The sequence below is a fragment of the Galeopterus variegatus genome, unplaced genomic scaffold, assembly GCF_000696425.1.
Source record: "Galeopterus variegatus unplaced genomic scaffold, G_variegatus-3.0.2 Scaffold535, whole genome shotgun sequence".
In the NCBI taxonomy this organism is placed as follows: domain Eukaryota; kingdom Metazoa; phylum Chordata; class Mammalia; order Dermoptera; family Cynocephalidae; genus Galeopterus; species Galeopterus variegatus.
The window spans coordinates 184,369-204,806 of NW_007726646.1; the positions used below are offsets into that span (position 1 = coordinate 184,369).

The 20,438-nt window shown below is 44.2% G+C and overlaps 1 protein-coding gene across 2 annotated transcripts in view; it reads right to left on the reverse strand.

Annotated features, from left to right (window-relative positions):
• Window positions 1–20,438, reverse strand: part of EMID1 (EMI domain containing 1) — a 44,190-nt gene that overhangs the window by 2,054 nt on the left and 21,698 nt on the right. For both annotated transcript variants that reach the window (XM_008569822.1, XM_008569823.1), the window contains exons 13-14: window positions 8,560–8,604; window positions 3,257–3,341 (exon numbers count right to left, since the gene is read on the reverse strand). In XM_008569822.1, the coding sequence (XP_008568044.1) occupies window positions 3,257–3,341; window positions 8,560–8,604 (130 nt within the window). The remainder of the gene's footprint in view (window positions 1–3,256; window positions 3,342–8,559; window positions 8,605–20,438) is intronic.

The following is a 20,438-nucleotide window of genomic DNA, read 5'->3' on the forward strand; positions in this document are numbered from 1 at the left end:
TGGGCAAGTCACCAACTTCTGAGCCTCATCTGGAATGTGATAATACTCCATTGTCACACCCTTGTGATAAATGTGTTTAACGTGACCAGGAGTGGAAAGTGGTTTCACAGTAAATGCTGGATTATTACAGTTACTAGGTTGGCGTGGCTTCGAGCCAGGTCTCCTGTAGGTCTAATCACTGTGAGTTGCTCACAAGATGCTATTCTGACATCACTCTTGGGACTCTAGGTTTCCCTTGGGCTCCACTCAGTGCCTGTCTGAGCGGAGGTGTCAGCAAACCTTTGCTGATGGAGACAAAAGAGCCAGCACTTCAGAGGACAGACCTAGGGTGGGCCCTTGACTTTTCATTGCTATCCCTGTGGCCCCGAGGGAGTCTTTTGAACCCTCTGAGCCTCTGTTTCTTCATCTGTAAAAGGTATGGTATCATCCACCTAGCAAGCTCATTGTAAGGACTGGAGATGATCAGAGTGAATTTGCCAGCTCAGGTAGGCCAGACATGCTAGCTGTTACTATTATCATCATTATTGATTATAACCCAAACACGAGCCACATTTGGGTCTTTAGTTAGTGCCTGCTGTGTATGCTGGGCCAACAGGGAGGGTCCCATCTCTTTCTCTGTTCCCCACTCCCGCACCTCTCCTTCCAGGCCCCAAGCCAAGCTGGCTTGAGGGGCCACTCTCCACTGACAGTGGGCGTAGCCCTTCCCAAGTATCTGGTACTTCTCGCTGGGCATCAGAGACAGAGCTGACTGAAGGCAGAGAGGGACAGATCCAGGGCCACAGTGGTCCAAATGTGTCCCTTCTAGTTCCTGTCCCAATCCTCCTCAGAGAGCAGGTGAGGGACACCTAAAAAGGTGCTGACAACCTGAAATTTGGTCCTTGGTCCTACTCCGTAAGAGGGGAGGAGGTCTGGGAGATAGTTGCTGATGTTTCTAGAAGTTAGGGAAGCCATGTAGCACAGTGAGAGGGGCTTTTGAGCAGACTGTGCACTTTCCAACCTCTAGACCTTTGCCCATGCGGGACTCTGTCGGGGCTGCCCTGCTCACCTTCTCCACCTGGCACACTCATAGGGATCTTCCATGATGCAACACAAGGGTCCCCTCTTCCAAGAAGTCTTCTCCACCTCCCAGCGAGAAGTGACTGCTCCTCACCCACAACCTTGGGTGCTCCCATACCCCGTATATCTATAGATACTGAGGATTTCCCACCACTTGATGGGCAGCTCCCCAAGGCAGGCAGGTTCACCTATCTGCTCTCCAGAGCCCGGGCATCCACCCAGGCCTAGCACTCAGGAGGTGCTCCCTATGGTTCTGCTGAATGAAGGAGGCCTGCCTCTAACGACCCTCCTTCCCGCTTGGGGCCTCAGTTTCTCCATCTGTAAAATAGATGCAAGGTTGAACATGATGTCGAGGCCTCTGTGCACTGATGTGCTCACTGGGCTGTGAGCTGGCGGGGGCTGGAGGTGCACGAAGGGCAACTGTTGGGGCCTCTTAGCAGGTAGGTAAGGAAGGGAGCCCAGCCCTTTGGGTGGCCAATCCCTTCCTCTCCAGGGCCAGCCAAGACTCCAGTTTAATGAAAGACCTCCTCAGCCTCACCCCCAGGAGCCAGATGCAAGGAGTGGTACTGCCCACCTGGTGTCTAATCTCCTCCTGTGCCACCCCAATCTGCCTTCTAGGACCTTCTCAATTTGGCCCCTGCCAGATTCTCTAGCCTTGGCTCTCACTTCTCAGCAACCTTGAAGAATAATCCCTCAAGGCTCTCTCTGGCCTCTTAGCCTTTGCTCATGCTGTTCCTCTGCCTGTTCACTTTCCCTTGATCCTTGCCCTTCAGGTCTCCACTTAGACATCACCTCTTCCAGGAAGCCCTCCCTGAGGCCCTCTCCCCACAGCCTGGGCTAGAGGCACTTCTGTGCTTCCACAGCTGTATGGACTCACTCCATTGTGGTATATCTCACCTCGGGTTTCACTGCTAGTGCCAGGGCTCTCCCCAGCACCCTAAGCTCCATGAGGGTAGGGCTCTGTCTGTCTTATCTGTTGGAGCCTGTGCCAGGAAGGTGCCTGGCACAGCGTGTGCTCGTCCACATTAGAACTAGTTACCAGAGCCTTCTCTGTGCTAGGCACCATCTGCTGGATGGATGGAAGGATGAAGAATGAGTGGCCACTGGCCTGGCCAAGCATTGGGAGGCACCTTCCCAGGCCCTTCCTGGAGGGAGCTGTCCCTGGCTGCCCACCCTGCCGTTACCTGGCCAGATGATGGCTTCCAGCAGGGTGACCCGTCGGGCCAGGAGCTCCAGCTGAGCCTGCTGCTGCAGGAAGCTCTGTAAGCTAGGAGCCTGATGGGAAATGGAGAAGAGCAGGTGGTGCAAGTCTGGCCTCCGAGGGCTGGGCTGGGGAGCCAGAGGGGGAGGAAGGGAGGGCAGGTGCCAGCTGGCTGCAGGGCAGGAGCCTGGCTCAAGTGACCAGATGGGTGGGGAATTGCTGGATAGATGTCTGGGGTGAGGGTTTAGCTCTCTTGGGCCCCTAAAGGGTCTGGCTCTCTTCTGACCCTGCAGGACAGGTTAAGAGGACCAAAGAGGGAACTGCAAGGCTTCCACCTGGGACCTGGAGGGCGTGCCCTGTAAGAGCCTCTGGGGCTTTATGGGGGGAGGGTCAGAACTCGTAGGTGGTGTATTACCGAGAGTCCCCTGGGGCCTGAGCCTGGCTCTGTCACCCACAGTCCCCTGCACTTGGGGATTCTAGCTCCCTGACCTATTGTCCTGTGGGCCTGGAGACTGTCTCTGTCACCCATGATTTCTATAGAGCTGAAGCCTGACTAGAGTCTGGATCCATTACCCACAATCCTCCTGTGAGCCTGGGCTCTGACTTTATTACCCATGATCCCTGCAATACTGGAGTCTGGCTCTGTTACCCACAATCCCCTGCTCATCTGGAGTTCGGTTTTATTGCCTATAACTTCTTCCTAAGTTAAAATCTGTCACCTCTGGTTCCCTGAAGTCCTGGAAACCACATTACCCACAATGCCCGGAGGCCCAGCTCTGACCACATGGGTGGGGCCCAGGTTTCTAGGCCCCACTTCATCTGTGAAGGAGGGGGCCGGTCATTGAGAGACGGGTGGTCTTGGGCTCTCAGGGCCACACTTGCCCGGGTCAGGTACCTTCTCCAGCCTCGTGACTGGGCTCAGGCCAGTTCCACCCCAGGAAGGCTTGGGGAAGGCTGGCAGGCAGGGGCTGGGCTGTCCGTCTGTCTGTCTCTACTCACCATAGAGCCCAATCATTGTTTCCAAGATTAAAACCCTCTCAGCTAAAATCTTCAAAGCCTCGCGTAGTTGGTGCAACCCCTCCCCCTGCGGAGGAAAGAGACAGATGCAGCCGTGAAGGGGGCAAAGGAAGGGGCCCTGCAAAGCCTGTTGGTGGCCCATGCCCCACCCGGGACATGCACCTGCAGCCCCACACCACCTGCCACAGCCCAGGGCCCATGGACAGCCAGAACAAGACCAGGAGAGGATAGGGGTCATGGGGGTGGGGTGGGGGCGGGGACAAGGCAGGCAGAAGCAACCCCTGAAGGACCTTTCAGAAAGTCCTATTGGATCCCAGCTGGATGCTCTCCCCTACCCCACTGCAAATCCTGCTGCGCTGGAGGCAGGGGGATGCCAATCGCAGTGGCAGAACTGCTGCCCCAGAGCCTGCCACGGATCCTGCCACAGAGCCCGCCTTGGAGCCCACCCTGCCTCTGATCTCTGTTGCCCAACACCAGTTGCTTTCACATCACCGGCACGATTCCTGCCACATCCCAGGGCCACCTATACCTGTGTTGATGTCATATTCTTTTAATTCACTTTTTACCTTAAATGACCATGAGCCTCACCCTAATTAAGTTTACCAGTGAAATCAGGCTATTTACCAATATTTCCATTCACGCCAAAATGAATGTATGCTGGCAAAATCAGAAAACGTTTGCATGGCATCACTGTTGGGGAAGCTGTTTAAAATGCTGGCTCAGTGCCCCTTCCGCAGCCCTTTTCACTTCGGGCTCCCTTCCAGGAAAGTAGTGTTCATCCCTCCCAGGGTTCTGACTATGCTAGGTTCATATTCTGGCACGTCCTGGTGCCCCGTCCTCAGCCCAGGCCTCTCCTCTAAGCAGCACCAGTCTGCATCTCTGTGCCTCCAGCTTCCAGGCCCCAGAAATGTGGCAGCAGGGCCACAAAGCCCCTCCTCCAAGACCTCCCAGCTCTGGGGTTCCCTAGTCCACAGGCAATGCCAGCTGCTGCCCAGGGCTCACGCCAGAGGTGTCACCAGCCAGCACTCACCTTAACTTCCTCCCAATCTGTCCTTTCATTCCCCAGCACAGGGTCCACATTCTTGCCAACACTCCTCCTTCCCTCCCTCCTTCCTCTTTCCTAGTCCAGACCAAAGCTATTTCTGGAATGTAGATATCTCCATTCCAACAAAGTACCAGGATGGCAAGCAGAAGTATCCCAGCCCTGACAACATCTGGAGGTCTCTCTTAGTGTCCTTTACTCAAGACAGATAAGTGAAGGGGTCTATAATATACACACTTACACAATCCAACCCTATAAGGTAGTTGTTCCCTACAAAAACATCTAAACAACCGAGGGCCTCCCAACATGTTCATTAGGAGCAACCTGCTCTTTGGGACTGTCTGTTATGAGCCAGTTGTGTCCACTTTATGTGGATTGGGCTACCCTCAGGCCACCAAATGGACATTTCAGCCTGGGGATTCCAGGATCACCATGGGCTGCATATCAAAGTAATCCTTCTTTAAGTATTACAGGAGCAGGAATGGATAACCTTCAAAAATTATGTTAAGCCATTCCCGGCACAGACAGTGGGACCAGCTGACATTATGAGCTTCCCAATGTGTGCAATAAAAGGGCACCATGTCCCCCACAAGTGCTCCTGCCAGGAGTATTTAACCTGCATCTCATCATGAAGAAATAATCTTATAAATCTAGACTGTGGGACATTCACAGAAAGACAAAGTCAAGAGAAGAAAAAGGCAGAGGACCTGTTCTAGATTAAAAGAGACCGGAAATGTGACAAATAAATGCAATGTGTGAGCCTTAATTAGATCTTGGACTTAAAAAAAAAAAGAGCTTTAAAGGTATTTTTGGGGACAACTGGTCAAATTTTCATATGAGTTCTATACGAAATGGCATCATATTGCTGCATTTATATTATCTTTCTTAGGTGTGACAGTGGTATTGTGGTTTTTGGGAGACTGTCCATATTCTATCAAGGTGCACACTGAAGTTTTAGGAGAGATGTGAATGAGGTTTGCAGCTTACTTTCAAATGAATTAGAAGAAAGATCTATAAATATATAAAGGGAGAAAGAGTGAATGTGGCAAAATACTAATGATTGGTCAACCAAGAGGAAGGCAAAAGGATATTCATTGTACCAACGTCACCGTATATTTGAAAATTTTCAAAACAAAAATTGGGAGGAAGGTATTTTAAAAACCTCACTGTTTGGACTCCCTCCCAAATGGGTGGCCTACTATTTGCATGATGACTCCCCAGTCCCCTCCCAGCCTGACCTGCTCTGTGTTTTGGATCTAAGTATACAGGGCCCGCTGGACACCCCTACTCATCTGTAACACAGACATCTCCTATTTTTCCATGGGCAAAATTTGGCGTGCTTGCTTCTGCTCCTCTCTTTTACTATTGTAAAAGTCTCCCTTGACTCCTCTCTCCCTTTCACAGCCAAACTTGCACACAATTGTCTCTTAGCTCCACTGATATCTGTCTGTCCTCACTACTCCCACCCCCAGTTCTGACCCCAACAGTCTTTCACCAGGATGACCATGACAGCCTCCTGCCTAGTCTCTCTTTTTGCTTCTCCCATGTTACCCCCTTCTTCCATTCATTCTACACATGACAATCAGAGGGATCTTTCACAAACAAAAGTCTGACCATGTCACACTCCTACATATAAATACTTCAGTGACTCCCCACTGCCCATAGGACAAAGTTTAAATTCCTTAATATGGCCTCCTAAATCCTGGAAGCTTCTTTGGCTTCTATCTTATTCCTTGCCTATCATACTGCCACTCCAAGTATGCGCAGCTCCTCAGGTATTTGCAATACTCTAGGCTCACTCTTGCCCCAGGGCCTTTGCACATGCTGTTCCCTCTCCTTTGCCTGAATACCCTGTGTCTGGTTAATGCACCTTTCAGGCCTAGCCCTTCTCCTCTGGGAGAATGCTAAAGCATCTTCCATCACAGCTGAACTCCCTCTGTCCTGTGGCTTCTGGTTACAGGTCTTTTTTCCCCTATGCCACTGTGACCACTCTGAGGGTAGGGACTGTGTCCAAATCATATCTGTATCCACAGTGTACAGCAGCAGGCCTGGCACCCACAAAGGAGGTGCTTGGGGAATGGTAGCTGGTTCCCTGGGCCTGAGAGCTTAAAAGCCTGGGCTTCAGTTCCAGCTCTGCCAAGGATTTGCTCTGCGGAATTGGGGCTCAGTTTCCCTGTCTGAATAAGGGATGAGAGCTTTGATGTATCTAGACAGGCTGGCCCAGCCATCACTCCAGTTCCTGCAGTGCTCTCCCATGACCACCAGGTGTCACTGCCCAGCCAAAGCCAGACCAGCATCTCTGAAAGATGTACCGGGGGCAGGGGGGAGTTGATGGGTGGAGTGTACAAAGGACCCCTCTGGGACCTTTCCAACACTGAACCCTACCCCCACCTACCCCCAAAAGACATAGTCCACCAGCCCCTAATGCCTCATGCAACCCCCAGCCCAGCGAGATCCCTCCCAGGCAGGCAGCAAGCAGTGGCAGAAGTGCAGGTGGACGTGGGGGAGGAAGATGTGTGGGCAGAGGCCCTGCTACCTCTAGGGGGCACCTCCTACAGGTGGTCCTGGGTTTGAGGACTGGTCTGGGGTAGTCCAGGCATCCCGTTCCCCTGCCAGGCGTCCCCATGCAGGGACAGGACTACCCAGCCTAATCCGGCCTTGACCTCAACTTTCCCACCTCTCCTAGGCAGGGTGGAAAATGTGTTCTCAGGCTGAGGGTCTCTGGGAAAGGCCAGTGAGGGGCCTAGGGAAGACAGAGGGCCAGGTTCACATGGGTCTACCTAACCCCCAACTCAGCTCATGCCCATAATGGCAGTATTCTTAAGAGGTAAGATGGGTAGTGCGGGCCACAGAAGGGGGCCGGGAGAGGCTTGCTGGAGAGGTAGCAGGGCCCCAGAAGTCATGGGGAGACATGGGAGAGGACTCGTGCAGGATGGGGGGCTCCCACGGCTGAATCCATCACTGACCCCACAATCAAGAACTAAGGGGCAGAGCAGGTGCTGGGTGCCACCCTCATCCTCACTATCCAGTGACTGCCAGGAAGTAGGGCGTCCCAGCCAGACTGCATGGGGAAGGGGTGGTGGGGAGGAAGGCAAGATACCATCCTCCAAAAGAGCTTCCCAGGTGTCTCTCCTGTAGGGGTGTCTGTCCCCACCCTGTCCATTTTCTAAACGTCAGCAACAGTTTCCAGGTCCCCACACTGTGGGCCTTTTGGTCATAGTGTGTTCTAGGCTCCTGGTCCTTCCCTGGTGTCCTTTAGGTGAGTAGATTTCTAGGCCCTGAAACTCATTCACTGCAATTATCTCTAATGATTTTGAAGGTTTCTAGGAACCCAAGTTAATCATGGCATTCTTGGGTGTGTAGTTTCTAGGTCCCCTTTCTCATTTACTCTGTCTCCTATGTATGTGACAGTTTCTAGGCCCCCCTCCTTCTCACTTTTCATGGGTTTCATTTGCATATAGCAATGTCTAGGACCCTCATCCCATTTTCCATGATTCTGCTGTGCATGTGACAGTTTCTAGGCTTCTCTTTCCATTCCTCATGAGTCTCCAATGGATGTCATGGTGTCTAGGACCTTGTGTTAGTTATATGTCTTTTGAGTATAGTGGAGTCTAGGTCTCCTAACCTCAGTGACCATGCCAAATGTATACATAATGGTTTTGGGGCCTCCCTTCCCATGCTTTGTGGATTTCCTATGTGTACAGTGGTGTCTAGGTTCCCTGTCCCTTTTACCATGGGGTTCCTATGTACCTCACTGTTTCTAGGCCTCCCTTCCTCTGCTTCATGGCTTTCCTAAGTTCTCCTGTCCCATTCTTCTATGCATATTGTCTTCATCCTTCTCTTTCTTCTTCAGTCAGGGGAGCAGAAGCCAAAACCCTTGCTAGGAGGGGGCTATAAAAGGCAGGGGATGCAGTCTGGCCTGGGTTAGCCCAAACCGCCCAAGAAGAGAGGCAGAGCCACCCTAGCTTTGAAAGGCCACAGAGGGAAGGCAGAGACAGGGACAAAGACAGAGACAGAGAGCATGGGGACTGCTGATAGGGCTGGCCCTGCCCAGTTGAGAGTGACAGGATGGGGGAGGGGTTGGGCTGTGAATTGCCAAGGCTCCTGCCTAGGAGACCAGGCTGCAATGGGGATGTGGATGGAGTGCCCCTACTCCCAGGGCTTAATGGTGAAAGAATACTCTCCTGAGCACCCAGGGCAGGAGGCAGAAGGCAGGGGAGCCCAGTGCTGGGCCAGAGCTTACCCAGTGGCTCTTCTCACCAGGGTCTCCCTTGGGGCCAGGTTCTCCCTGCAAGGAGGACAGATACAGAAGCAGTGAGCGAGAGAAGGAGAGAGAGATGGAGGCAGGGAGGGAAGGAAAGAGGGAGAGAAAGAAAGAGGGAGAGAGGGAAGGAAAGGGGGAGGGAGGGAGGGAGAGACACTTAGAGAAATAGAGGCAGAGAGCAGCTTGTATTGGACTAACTGGATAAAATGCAAAAAACAACTGTTTGAAGGCAATAGAAAGTGAAAAAGAGCATCCAGAAACTGGAGGATATTCCACCCTTCACAGAAGGGAACCACACTGAATAAAATCCATATATTTATGGCTTTTCCTCAGAGGTTACACGCCAGACCCCTCAGCCTGGCACACAGAACTCAAGCAAAAAGCTTCAGTTTTACTGGTCTGAGGAGTCAGAGGTTAAGAGTTGAGGCTGGCAGAGAAGTGGGAAACTGAAGGGAAATACTGGAAATCAGGGAGCCACAATGGGGGAACAAAATCTGCATTAATGCTCTCCTCTAATTCTGGATGATTGTCGAACTGGGCAACACTCCAAGGAGCCCAGGGGAGAAACAATGTGTTGACAGATCTCAGCACAGATTTCGACAATTGCCCACCACACAGAAGACAGAGTTTGGAGTTCAAGTCCAACCAAGTTAGAGAGGCTTGTTAACAACTGAGGCTTTCTAATGAAACTCCAGAAAAACCATGCCTTAGGAATAAAGACCACATCCCAGGACTAAGGAATCTTTCTAGGACCAAGAGCAAAACCAAAATGAACTTTCTCTGATAAAGCATAGAACTAAGCTTCCAAAAGAGCAAGGCGGATCCATCAGTAATTTAACTATGCTACAACAAAACTCAACACTCTTCAGTAGAAGATAACAGAATCCAGAGTCTCTTCAATATCTTATCTTGTCCAATATGCAATAAAAAGTTACTAGACATGTGAACAAATAGGAGAATGTGATCCATACTCAAGAGAAAACTCAGGCAATAGAAGCAGATCCATAGCCAACTCAGGTGTTGAAATTAGCAGACAAAGAATTTAAAATATTTATAATAAATATGTTAAAGAATCTACTGGAGTTGAGAGAATGTGTGACAGATGGAGAATTTTGAAAAAGATACATAAACTGTTAAAAAAAAAAAGAATCAAATGGAAATCCTGGAAATGAAAACGATAGTACTGGAAGTAATTCAGTAGATGGAATTAACAGAAGATTGGATATAACAGAGGAAATAATTGATCAACTTGAAGGCAAGTCAATGGAATAATTCAAACTGAAGCACAGAGAGGGGCCTGGGGCATGGATCCAGGGACCAGACCCCTATTCCATAACCAGGCACACTGCGCCAGCACCTCAGGGCCCACCCGGGGGCCCAAGGCATGGAGAAGGGGACCATACGCCTCTCCCACAAGCAAGTACACCATGCCAGCACCTTGGGGCCCTCCTGGGGACCCGAGGCATGGAGCCAGGGACCAGACACACCCCACAAGCAGGCACACTGCCAGCACCAAGGAGCATGGCAAAAACATCACCTCCATGTAGGTGGCCCACCCCAGCCACTGCAATAACCATGGCTGCTGTGAAAGCAGCTAGACGCCACAACTACCACACAGATGGTCCACCAACCACTGGAGTGCATTCACACAAGGAGAGTCACCCACAGAAATAAAGAAAAGAAGAGGATGTCTCTCTCCACAAAGCCCATTTCAGAGTGACAAAAGAAGCATCTGCTCTATGATAATATTGGGGGACACGATCACACCTCTCAGTATTGGACAGATCATCTAGGCAACAAATCAACAGAGTAACCATTATTCTTTCAGAAAGAGAGAAGAAATCTAGGGTAATGGGGGCAGAGAGAGATTGGACAAGGGGCATAAAGAATAATTACAATTTGTAACAATATGTATGCTAGTAATATTGATTTGATCAACATATCTCAATGTTGAACCCCAAAAATATGTATAATCAATTTTGATTCAATAAATAAGATAAACAAAAATAAAAAAACAAAAACAAAACAAAACAAAACAAACAACTGAAGCACAGAGAGAAAAAAGATTTGAAAAAATTAACAGAGCTTTGGTGACTCACAGGAGAGTATTGAGTATAAATGGAGTATCAAGTGGAAAAGGAGAGAAGAGACAGCAGGAACAGAAAAAGTATTTGAAGAAATATTGACCAAACTTCTTTCAAATTTGATTTAAAAACAAAACAAAACAGATTTCTGGGTTCCAGTCTGGCATGTAAGGAGCTTGAAGTTGCCAGTCCATCCTAATAACAAGTAAAAAACTGAAGGAAATGAAAAACCAACAGCTCTTCAGATCTGTCAGAGAAATGAGACTACAGGCAAACTGCTGCCCCCCAAACTGGAGAGACAGGCAGGCAAATACAGAGAATCACAACTTACAGGAACAGAAACTCGTGAATAGAAACCTCCATGGGAACCAGTTCCAGGGTAGGAAAAACTAAACTGTAATTGACAAATTTCTGGAGGCTCAGTGTAGACAAGTCTGAGAGTTAAAAAATCCAGGGGGACCCAGTCATAGGCCTCCCCGCCTCCCCAACTCCCTCCACACTTTTGTGAGTTTTACCTCAAGGATCTCTACCAGGTCCTCATGGTGAATATCAGAGAAAAATACCCTCGTGCTTCCAGCAGGGGGAGGAGAAAAGGAACCATTTTGAAATATGCTAGAGTATTTTGTTCTTAACAAGGACTGTCCTCAGGAGAAACAATTTTTCCACTGGGGTTTTATCAGAGCCTAAACAACCTTGGGCAAGAGAAATACCCAGTTCCAGCTGCCTCTAGTATTCTGTGGGAGAAGGGAAACGCCCAGCTCCAACCTTTCCTAGCCATTCTGTCCTACCTAAGGGGCAAAAAATATCAAAACCAAAAAACACACCAAACAAACAAACAAACAAACAAAACCTCCAAACACTGAGACGTACTGGTGACTTATAGCCCAAGGGCACATACTTACCTAAGGACTGAGACCTAATCACAGTACTATAGAATACTTCCTTTCCCCCACACCTTACCATAACACTAATAAAGATCTATTTACCACAGTTCTTTTTACCTAATACATCATATCTACCTTCCAACAACAAAAAATAAATTACAAGCATACTAAAAGGCAAAAACACAGTTTGAAGAGTCTGAACAAACATCAGAACCAGAGTCAGGTATGGCAGGAATGTTGAAATGACCAGACCAGGAATTTTAAAAACCTATGATTAATATGCTAAGGGAATTAATGGAAAAAGTAGACAATGTTCCAGAAGAGAGGGACTGTAAGCAGAGAGATGGAAATTCTCAGAAAGAATAAAACAGAAGTGCTAGAGATCAAAACGACTACAACAGAACTAAAGAATGTCTTTGAGGGGCTGGCCCGGTGGCGCACTGCTACAGTGCGCTGCTTGCGAGCGCGGTGGCGCTCCTGCCAAGGGTTCGGATCCCACATACAGACTGGCCGCTCACTGGCTGAGCGAGGTGCGGACGCAACACCGAGGGTTGCGATCCCGTTGCCGGTCCCGGTCTGGTACGGGCGCGACACTGAGGGTTGCGATCCATTGCCGGTCACGAAAAAAGACAAAAAGGAAAAAAAAAAAAAAAAAGAATGTCTCTGATGGGTTCATTAGTAGATTGGACATGGCTGAAGAAAGAATCCCTAAACTTGAGGGTATGACAATGAAACTTCCAAAACTGAAATGCAAAGAGAAAAAAGACTGAAAAAAAAATCAAACAGAATATCCAAGAACTGTGGGACAACTACAAAACATGTAAATACATATAATGGGAACACCTGAAGGAAATGAGAGAAAGAAACAACAGTAGTTGAAGTAATAATGACTGAGAATTTTCTCCAAATTAATGGTGAACACTAAACCACAGACCTAAGAAGCTCAGCAAACACCAAGCAGGATAAACGCCAAACAAATCTACACCAAGGCATATCACATTCAAACTTTAGAAAAGCAAAGATAAAGAAAAAATACTGAAAGAAGACAGAGGAAAAAACATCTTACTTATAGAGGAGCAAAAATAAAAATTACAAGGCCGGCCCGTGGCTCACTCGGTAGAGTGCGGTGCTGATAACACCAAGGCCACGGGTTCGGATCCTATATAGGGATGGCCGGTTTGCTCACTGGCTGAGCGTGGTGCTGACAACACCAGGCCAAGGGTTGAGATCCCCTTACCGGTCATCCTTTAAAAAAAAAATAAATAAAAAAAATAAAAAAATAAAAAAATAAAAATTACATCCAACTTTTCCTCAGAAACCATGCAAGCAAGAAGAGAGTGGAATGTAATATTTAAAGTATTGAGAGAAAAAACCCTCACCAACCTAGAATTATTTATCCTGCAAAGTTATCCTTCAAAAATGAAGAGGAAATACAGACTCTCAACAAAAATTGAATTAATTTTTGCCAGTAGACTGCCTTGCAGAAAATGTTAAAAGAACATTTAACATTTAACATCTCTTTTTCAGAGAGAAGGAAAATGACACAAACCAGAAACTCAGATCTCCATAAAAAAGGAAGTGCATGAGAGAAGGGATAAGTAAGTGTAAAACAGAATTTTTTTTCCTTATTCTTTATTGATCTAACAGATAACAGTTTGTTCAAAATAATAGCAACAGTGTATTCAATTATGTATGCTCATGTATATATCCTATATATGAGGGTGTGTATGTATATGTGTATATGTATACATATTTTGTATTATTATTTTAAAAATTTTATTTATACTTATTTTTGTAGGTACATTGTGTTATTTCAGTACATGCATATACTGCACAATGATTCACTTAGTATATACATATATATATATATTTTAAGTGAAATGAATGACAGCAATAATATAAGGGATGGGAGGGAGGAATTACAAATATTTTGTTATTAAAGTTATTTGTACTACCCATGAAGCAGTATAGTGTTACTTGAAAAGGAACTTCAATTAGGTAAATGTATATTGCAAACTGCAGGGAAACAATTAAAAAAGTAAAAAATAAAAGAATTTAATTGATATGTTATGAAAGGAAAGAAAATGGAATCATATAAAATGCTCAGCTAAAACCACAAAAGGCAGAAAAAGTGTGGAAGACAAAAAGAGGAACAAAGAACAAGGGCAACACATAGAAAACACTAACAAATATAGTAGATATTAATCCAATTATATCAATAATCACTTTAAACATCAATCATCTAAATATGCTAATTAAAAGGCAGAGCTTATCAAAGTGGCTCAAAAAACAAGACCCAACAATATGATGTCTGCAAGAAATCCACTTTAAAATAAAGACACATACAGATTAAAAGTAAAGGAATGGAGAAAGATATACCATGCTAACAGTAATCAAAAGAAAGCAGGAGTAGCTATATTTAATTTCAGACAATGAGCAAGGAAAGTTATCAGGGTTAAACAGGGGCATTACCTTATGATAAAGAGCTCAGTTCTCCTATAAAACATAACAATCTTTAACATGTACACACCTAACAACAGATCATCAAAATCCGTGAGGCAAAAACTGATAGAACTTCGAGAAGAAATAGATGAATCCTTAAACAGTCTCCAATATTGTAACTGGAGACTTCAACAACTCTCTATTAGAAATAGAGAGATCCAGCAGGCAGAAAATCAGTAAGGACATGGTTGGACTCAACAACACCATCAATCAACTGGATCGAATTAACATCTATACATTAGTTCATCCAACAACAGCAGATTACACATTCTTCTCAAGGTCACATGGAACACTCACCAAGAAAGACCATATTCTGGGCCATAAAATGAACCTCAACAAATTTAAAAGAATAAAAACCATACAGTGTATGATCTCAGACAACAATGGAATTAATCTAGAGATTAATTACAGAAAGATAGCCAGAACACTCCCAAATACATGGAGATTAATCAACATACTTTTAAGTAACACAAGGGTCAAAGAAGAGTTCTCAAGAGAAATTTTAAAATATTCTGAACTAAATGAAAACGAAAACACAACTTATCAAAATTTGTGGGACGCATGCAGCAAAAGCAGTGCTGAGAGGGAAATTTATAGCATTGAATGCAAATATTAGAAAAAAAGAAAGATCTAAAATCAGCAATCTAAGTTTCCACCTTAGGAAACTAGAAAAAGAAGATCCAATTAAATCCAAAGTAAGAAAAAGAAAAGAAATAATAAAAAGCAGAAATCAATGAAATTGAAAACAGGAAATCAAAAGAGAAAACCAACAAAACCAAAAACCTTTGAAAGGATCAGTAAAATCGATAAGTCTCTAGCCAGGCTAACTCAGAAAAAAGAGAAAAGACACAAATCACTAATATCAGAAATGAAAGAGAGAGACATCACTAGAAATCCCATGGACATTAAAAGAATAATAAAAAATACTTTAAACAATTCTATGCCCATAAGTTTTATAACCTCAATAAAATGGACCAATTCCTTGAAAGACACAATCTGCCAAAACCCACACAAGAAGAAACAGTCTGAATAGACCTGTATTTATTAAAGAATTTGAATCAATAATTAATAACCTTTGAAAACAGAAAGCACCAGGCCCAAATGGGTTCACTACTGAATTCTACTAAATATTTAAGAAACAAATTATGCCAGTTATCTACAATCAGACAGAAGCAGAGGGAATAATTCCTAACTCATTCCGTGAGGCCAGTGTTACCCTAATACTGGAACCAGAGAAAGACATTACAAGAAAACTATAGACCAATATCTCTCATGAACACAGATGCAAAAATCCCTCCTCAGCAAAATAGTAGCAACAAAATAGTAGCAAATAGTAACAACGTACAAAAATAATTATACATCATGAGCAAGTGGAATTTATCCCAGGTATGTAAGGCTGGTTCAACATTCAAAAATCAATTAATGTAATCCATCACATCAACAGGCTAAAGAACAAGAATCACATGATCATACCAATAAATGGTGAAAAGTCATTTGATAAAATCCAACACTCATTCATGATACAAAATCTCAGCACACTAAGAATAGAGGGGAACTTCCTCAACATGATAAAGAACATCTAAAAAAAGCCTACCACTAACATTACACTTCATTACATTAATGGTGAGGAACTCAAAGCTTTCCTGCTAAGTTCAGGAACAAGGCAAGAATGTCCCCTATAACCACTACTTTTCAACATCAAACTGGAAGTCCTAGCTAATACAATAAGACAAGAAAAGGAAATAAAAAGTATACAGATTAGGAAGAAAGAAACAAAACTGCCTTTGTTTGCAGATGATATGATTGCCTATGTAGAAAATCCAAAAGAACTGACAAAAACATTCCTGGAGTTAATAAGTGATTATAGCAAGCTTGCAAGATACAAGTTTAATATACAAAAGTCAATTGCTTTCCTATATGTTAGCAATGAGCAAATGGAACTTTAAATTAAAAACACATTACAATTTACATTACCACCCTTAAAAATGAAATAGGTATAACTCTAACAAAATATCTGTAAGATCTATATGAAGAAAACTACAAAACTCTAATGAAAAACACCAAATAAGAGCTAAATAAATGGAGAGACATTCCATGTACATGGTCAGATAAGACTTGATTTTGTTAAGATGTCACTTCTTCCCAACTTGATTTATAGATTCAAAGCAATCCCAATCAAAATCCTAGTAAGTTATTTTGTAATATCAATAAACCAATTCTAAAGTTTATATAGAGAGGCAAAAGACCCAGAATAGCCAACTCAATATTGAAAGAGAAAAACAAAATTGGAGGACTAACACTGCCTGACTTCAAGACTTATTATAAAGCTACAGTAATCATCCCTGTACTGGCCAGCCACTCGAAAAACAAACACACACAAAAACCTACAGTAATCAAGACAGCATGGTATCAGTGAGGCATGGAGCTGGGGACCGGACGCCCCTCCCACAACCAGGCACACTGCCAGCACCAAGAAGCATGCGAAAAACATCACCTCCATGTAGGTGGCCCACCCTAGCCACCACAATAACCATGGCTGTCACAAAAGTGGCTAGATGCCACAACCACCATGCAGGTGGTCTGCCAGCCACTGGAGTGCATTGACACAATGAGAGTCACCAGCAGAGACCAAAGAAAAGAAGAGGATGTCTCTCTCCACAAAGGCCATTCCAGAGTGACAGAAGAAGCATCTGTTCTACGATAATATTGGGGGACTTGAACTCACCTCTCAGCATCGGACAGACCATCTGGTCAACAAATCAACAGAGTAACCATTACTATTTCAGGAGAGAAGAAATCTAGCGTAATTGGGGGGGAGGGGGGAGGAAGAGGGGGATGGGGAGAGATTGGACAAGAAACATAAAGAATAAGTACAACTTGTAACAATATATATGCTAGTAATATTGATTTGATCAACATATCTCAACATTGAACCCCCCAAATATGTATACTCAATTGTGATTCAATAAAAATTAAAACAAACAAACAAACAAAAAACTACAGTAATCAAGACAGCATGGTATGGGTGAAAGATTAGAAAAATAGATCAATGTAACAGAATAGAGAGCCCTGAAATAGACACACACACACACACACAGTCAACTGAATTTTGACAAAAAAGAAAAGGCAATATAATGGAGCAAAGATAGTCTTTCCCACAATTGGTGCTGGAACAACTGGACATCCAAATACAAAAAAGATGAATGGGGGCACAGACTTTACGTCTTCACAAAAATTAATTCAAACTGGATCACAGACCTAACTATAAACAAAAAACTATAAAACTCCTGGAAGATAACACAGGAGAAAATCTAGGTGACCTTCAGCTTGGCAATTACTTTTTAGATACAATGCCAAAGGCATCATCCTTAAAAGAAATAATTGATAGCGGGGCTTCATTAAAATTATAAACTTCTGCTCTGCACAGGACAATGTGAAGAGAATGAGAAGACAAGCCACAGACTGAGAGAAAATATTTGCAAAGGACACATCTGATAAAGGACTGTTATCCAAAATATACAAAGAACTCTTAAAACTCAACAATAAGAAAACAAGCAACCCAATTAAAAACTGTCAAAAGAGGGGCCGGCCCGGTGGCGCACTGCTACAGTGCGCCGCTTGGGAAGCGCAGCGGCACTCCCGCCGAGGGTTCGGATCCCACATACAGACCAGTTCCCGCTCACTGGCTGAGCGAGGTGCGGGTGCAACACCGAGAGTTGAGATTCTGTTGCCGGTCCCGGTCCGGTACGGGCGCGACACTGAGGGTTGTGATCCGTTGCCGGACACCAAAAAGGAAAAAAAAGGAAAAAAAAAAAAACTGTCAAAAGACCTGAACAGACACCTCACCAAAGAATATATACAGATGGCTAGTAAGCAAATAAAAAGACGTTCTACATCACATGTCATTAGGGAACTGCAAATTAAAACAACAGGGAGATGAAAAACAAACCCCCCTCAAAACAGTGAGAAATCACTACACCCCAATTAGAATGGTCAGAATATGGTACAGTGACATACATCAAGTGCTAACAAGTGACATACACAGTGACAACATCAAGTGCTAACAAGGATGTGGACCAGCAGTAACTGTCATTCATTGCTGGAGGGAATGCAAAACGGTGCAGCCACATTGGAAGACAGTTTGTTTCTTACAAAACTAAACATACTCTTACTATATGATTCAGCAATCACACTCACTGGTATTTACCCTCATGAACTGAAAGCTTATGTCCACATGAAAACCTGCCTATGAATGTTTATAGCAGCTTTATTCATAACTGCCAAAACTTGGAAGCAGCCAAGATGTCATTCAGTAGGTGAATAGATACATAAACTGTGTTACATGTAGACAATGGAATATTATTTAGTGCTAAAAAGAAATGACATGGAGAAGCTTAAATGCATATTACTAAGTGAAAGAAGCCCATCTGAAAAGGCTGTATGCTGTATGATTCCAAATATATGACATTTTGGAAAAGGTAAAACTTTGGAGACAGTAAAAAGATCAAGTGGGGCTGGCCTGTGGCTCACTCGGGAGAGTGTGGTGCTGATAACACCAAGGCCACGGGTTCGGATCCCATATAGGGATGGCCGGTTAGCTCACTGAGTGAGCATGGTGCTGACAACACCAGGTCAAAGGCTAAGATCCCCTTACCGGTCATCTTTAAAAAAAAAAAAAAGATCAAGTGGTTGGCAGGGGTTAGGTAGGAGGGAGGGATGAATAGGCAGAACACAGGATTTTTAAGTCAGTGAAACTATTCTATATGATAGTACGATGGTGGCTACCTCATTTGTCATTATATGTTTGTCAAAACCTATAGAATGTACAACACCAAGAGTGAACCCTAATGTAAAATATGGACTTTGGGTGATAATGAGGTGTCAATATAGGTCCATCGATTACAACAAATGTATTCCTCTGGTGCAGGACGTCAATAGTGGGAGAGGTTGTGCATGTGTGGAGACAGGGAATTTTCTGTAGTTTCCACACAATTTTTCTGTGAATCTAAAACTGTTCTTTTTTTTTTTTTTTAAGTTTACTAATTAAACAAAACAAAACAAAATAACCATGAAAAACAAAAACTCCAGCAAACCGTATAGAGCTAGGAATCTCAGTGAACCCAAAGCAGAACAAACACAAAGAAATTCACATGCACATACATCAAAATCAATCTGCTGAAAACTAAGGATAAAGAGAAAAATCTTAAAAGCCAGAGGGAAAAACCATATTATACAGAGGGAGAACAGTGACAGCCAATTTCTTATAAGAAACTATGTAAGCCACAAGGCCACAGTACAACATCTTTAAAGTGTTAACAGGGGAGAAAACTGCCAGCCTATAATTTTATATCCAGCAAAAATATCTTTTAAAATTAAAGGTAAAATAAAGACGGTTTTAGATATACTGCTGCCAGGAGACCCACACTACAAGAGAGGCTAAAGGAAGTTCTTTAGGTTGAAGGGAAAAAATACCAGATAGAAATCTGGATCTACAGGAAGGTACAGAGTATTAATAATGATGAATACGGGCCGGCCCAGTGGTGCACTGGAGAGTGCACCGCTTGGGAGTGCGGCGGCGCTCCTGCCGAGGATTTGGATCCCATGTGGAGACCGGTTCCCGCTCACTGGCTGAGTGTGGTGCGGGCGCGACACTGAGGGTTGCGATCCCGTTACCGGTCAGTAAAAAAAAAGACAAAAAGGAAAAAAAAATAATGATGAATACGCCAGTAATATTTAAAAAACTATTTTTTCTTTGTGCTCTTCTTTAAAAGTCAGCCGACTGAAGCAATAACAATAATGTACTGTGGGTTTACAACAAATGTAGAAATACCATATAGAATAGCAATAGCACAAGAAAGGAAGGGAGTGAAAATAGAATTATACATGTGTAATGTTCCTACTTATACATGAGATGGTATATTATTAATTAAAGTAAATTGCAATAAGTCAAGAATGTATATTGTTGTCATGAGAAAAAACACACAAAAAGGCATAGCTAAAAAGTTATTAGTGGAGATAAAATGGAATCATAAAAAGTACTCAATCCAAAAGAAGGCAAGAAAAGAATGGGAAAAAAGAAACATTGAACAGATGGTGTAAATAAAACACAAATAGCAAGAAGGTTGACTTAAATGAAACCATATCAATAATAATAATAATACATATTATTAAATTGAAATGAACTGAATAGTCAGACTATTTTTAAAAAGCAACAGCTAGGTTATATGTTGTTTACAAGAGATGAGCTTTAAATATAAAGATGCAGGTTGAAAGAGAAAGGATCAAAAAAGATATACTACGCAAACACCAAGCACAAGAAAGCTGGTGTGGCTACTTTAATAGCAAACAAAGTAGAATTCAAGACAAGGAATACTGGGCTGGCTGGTGG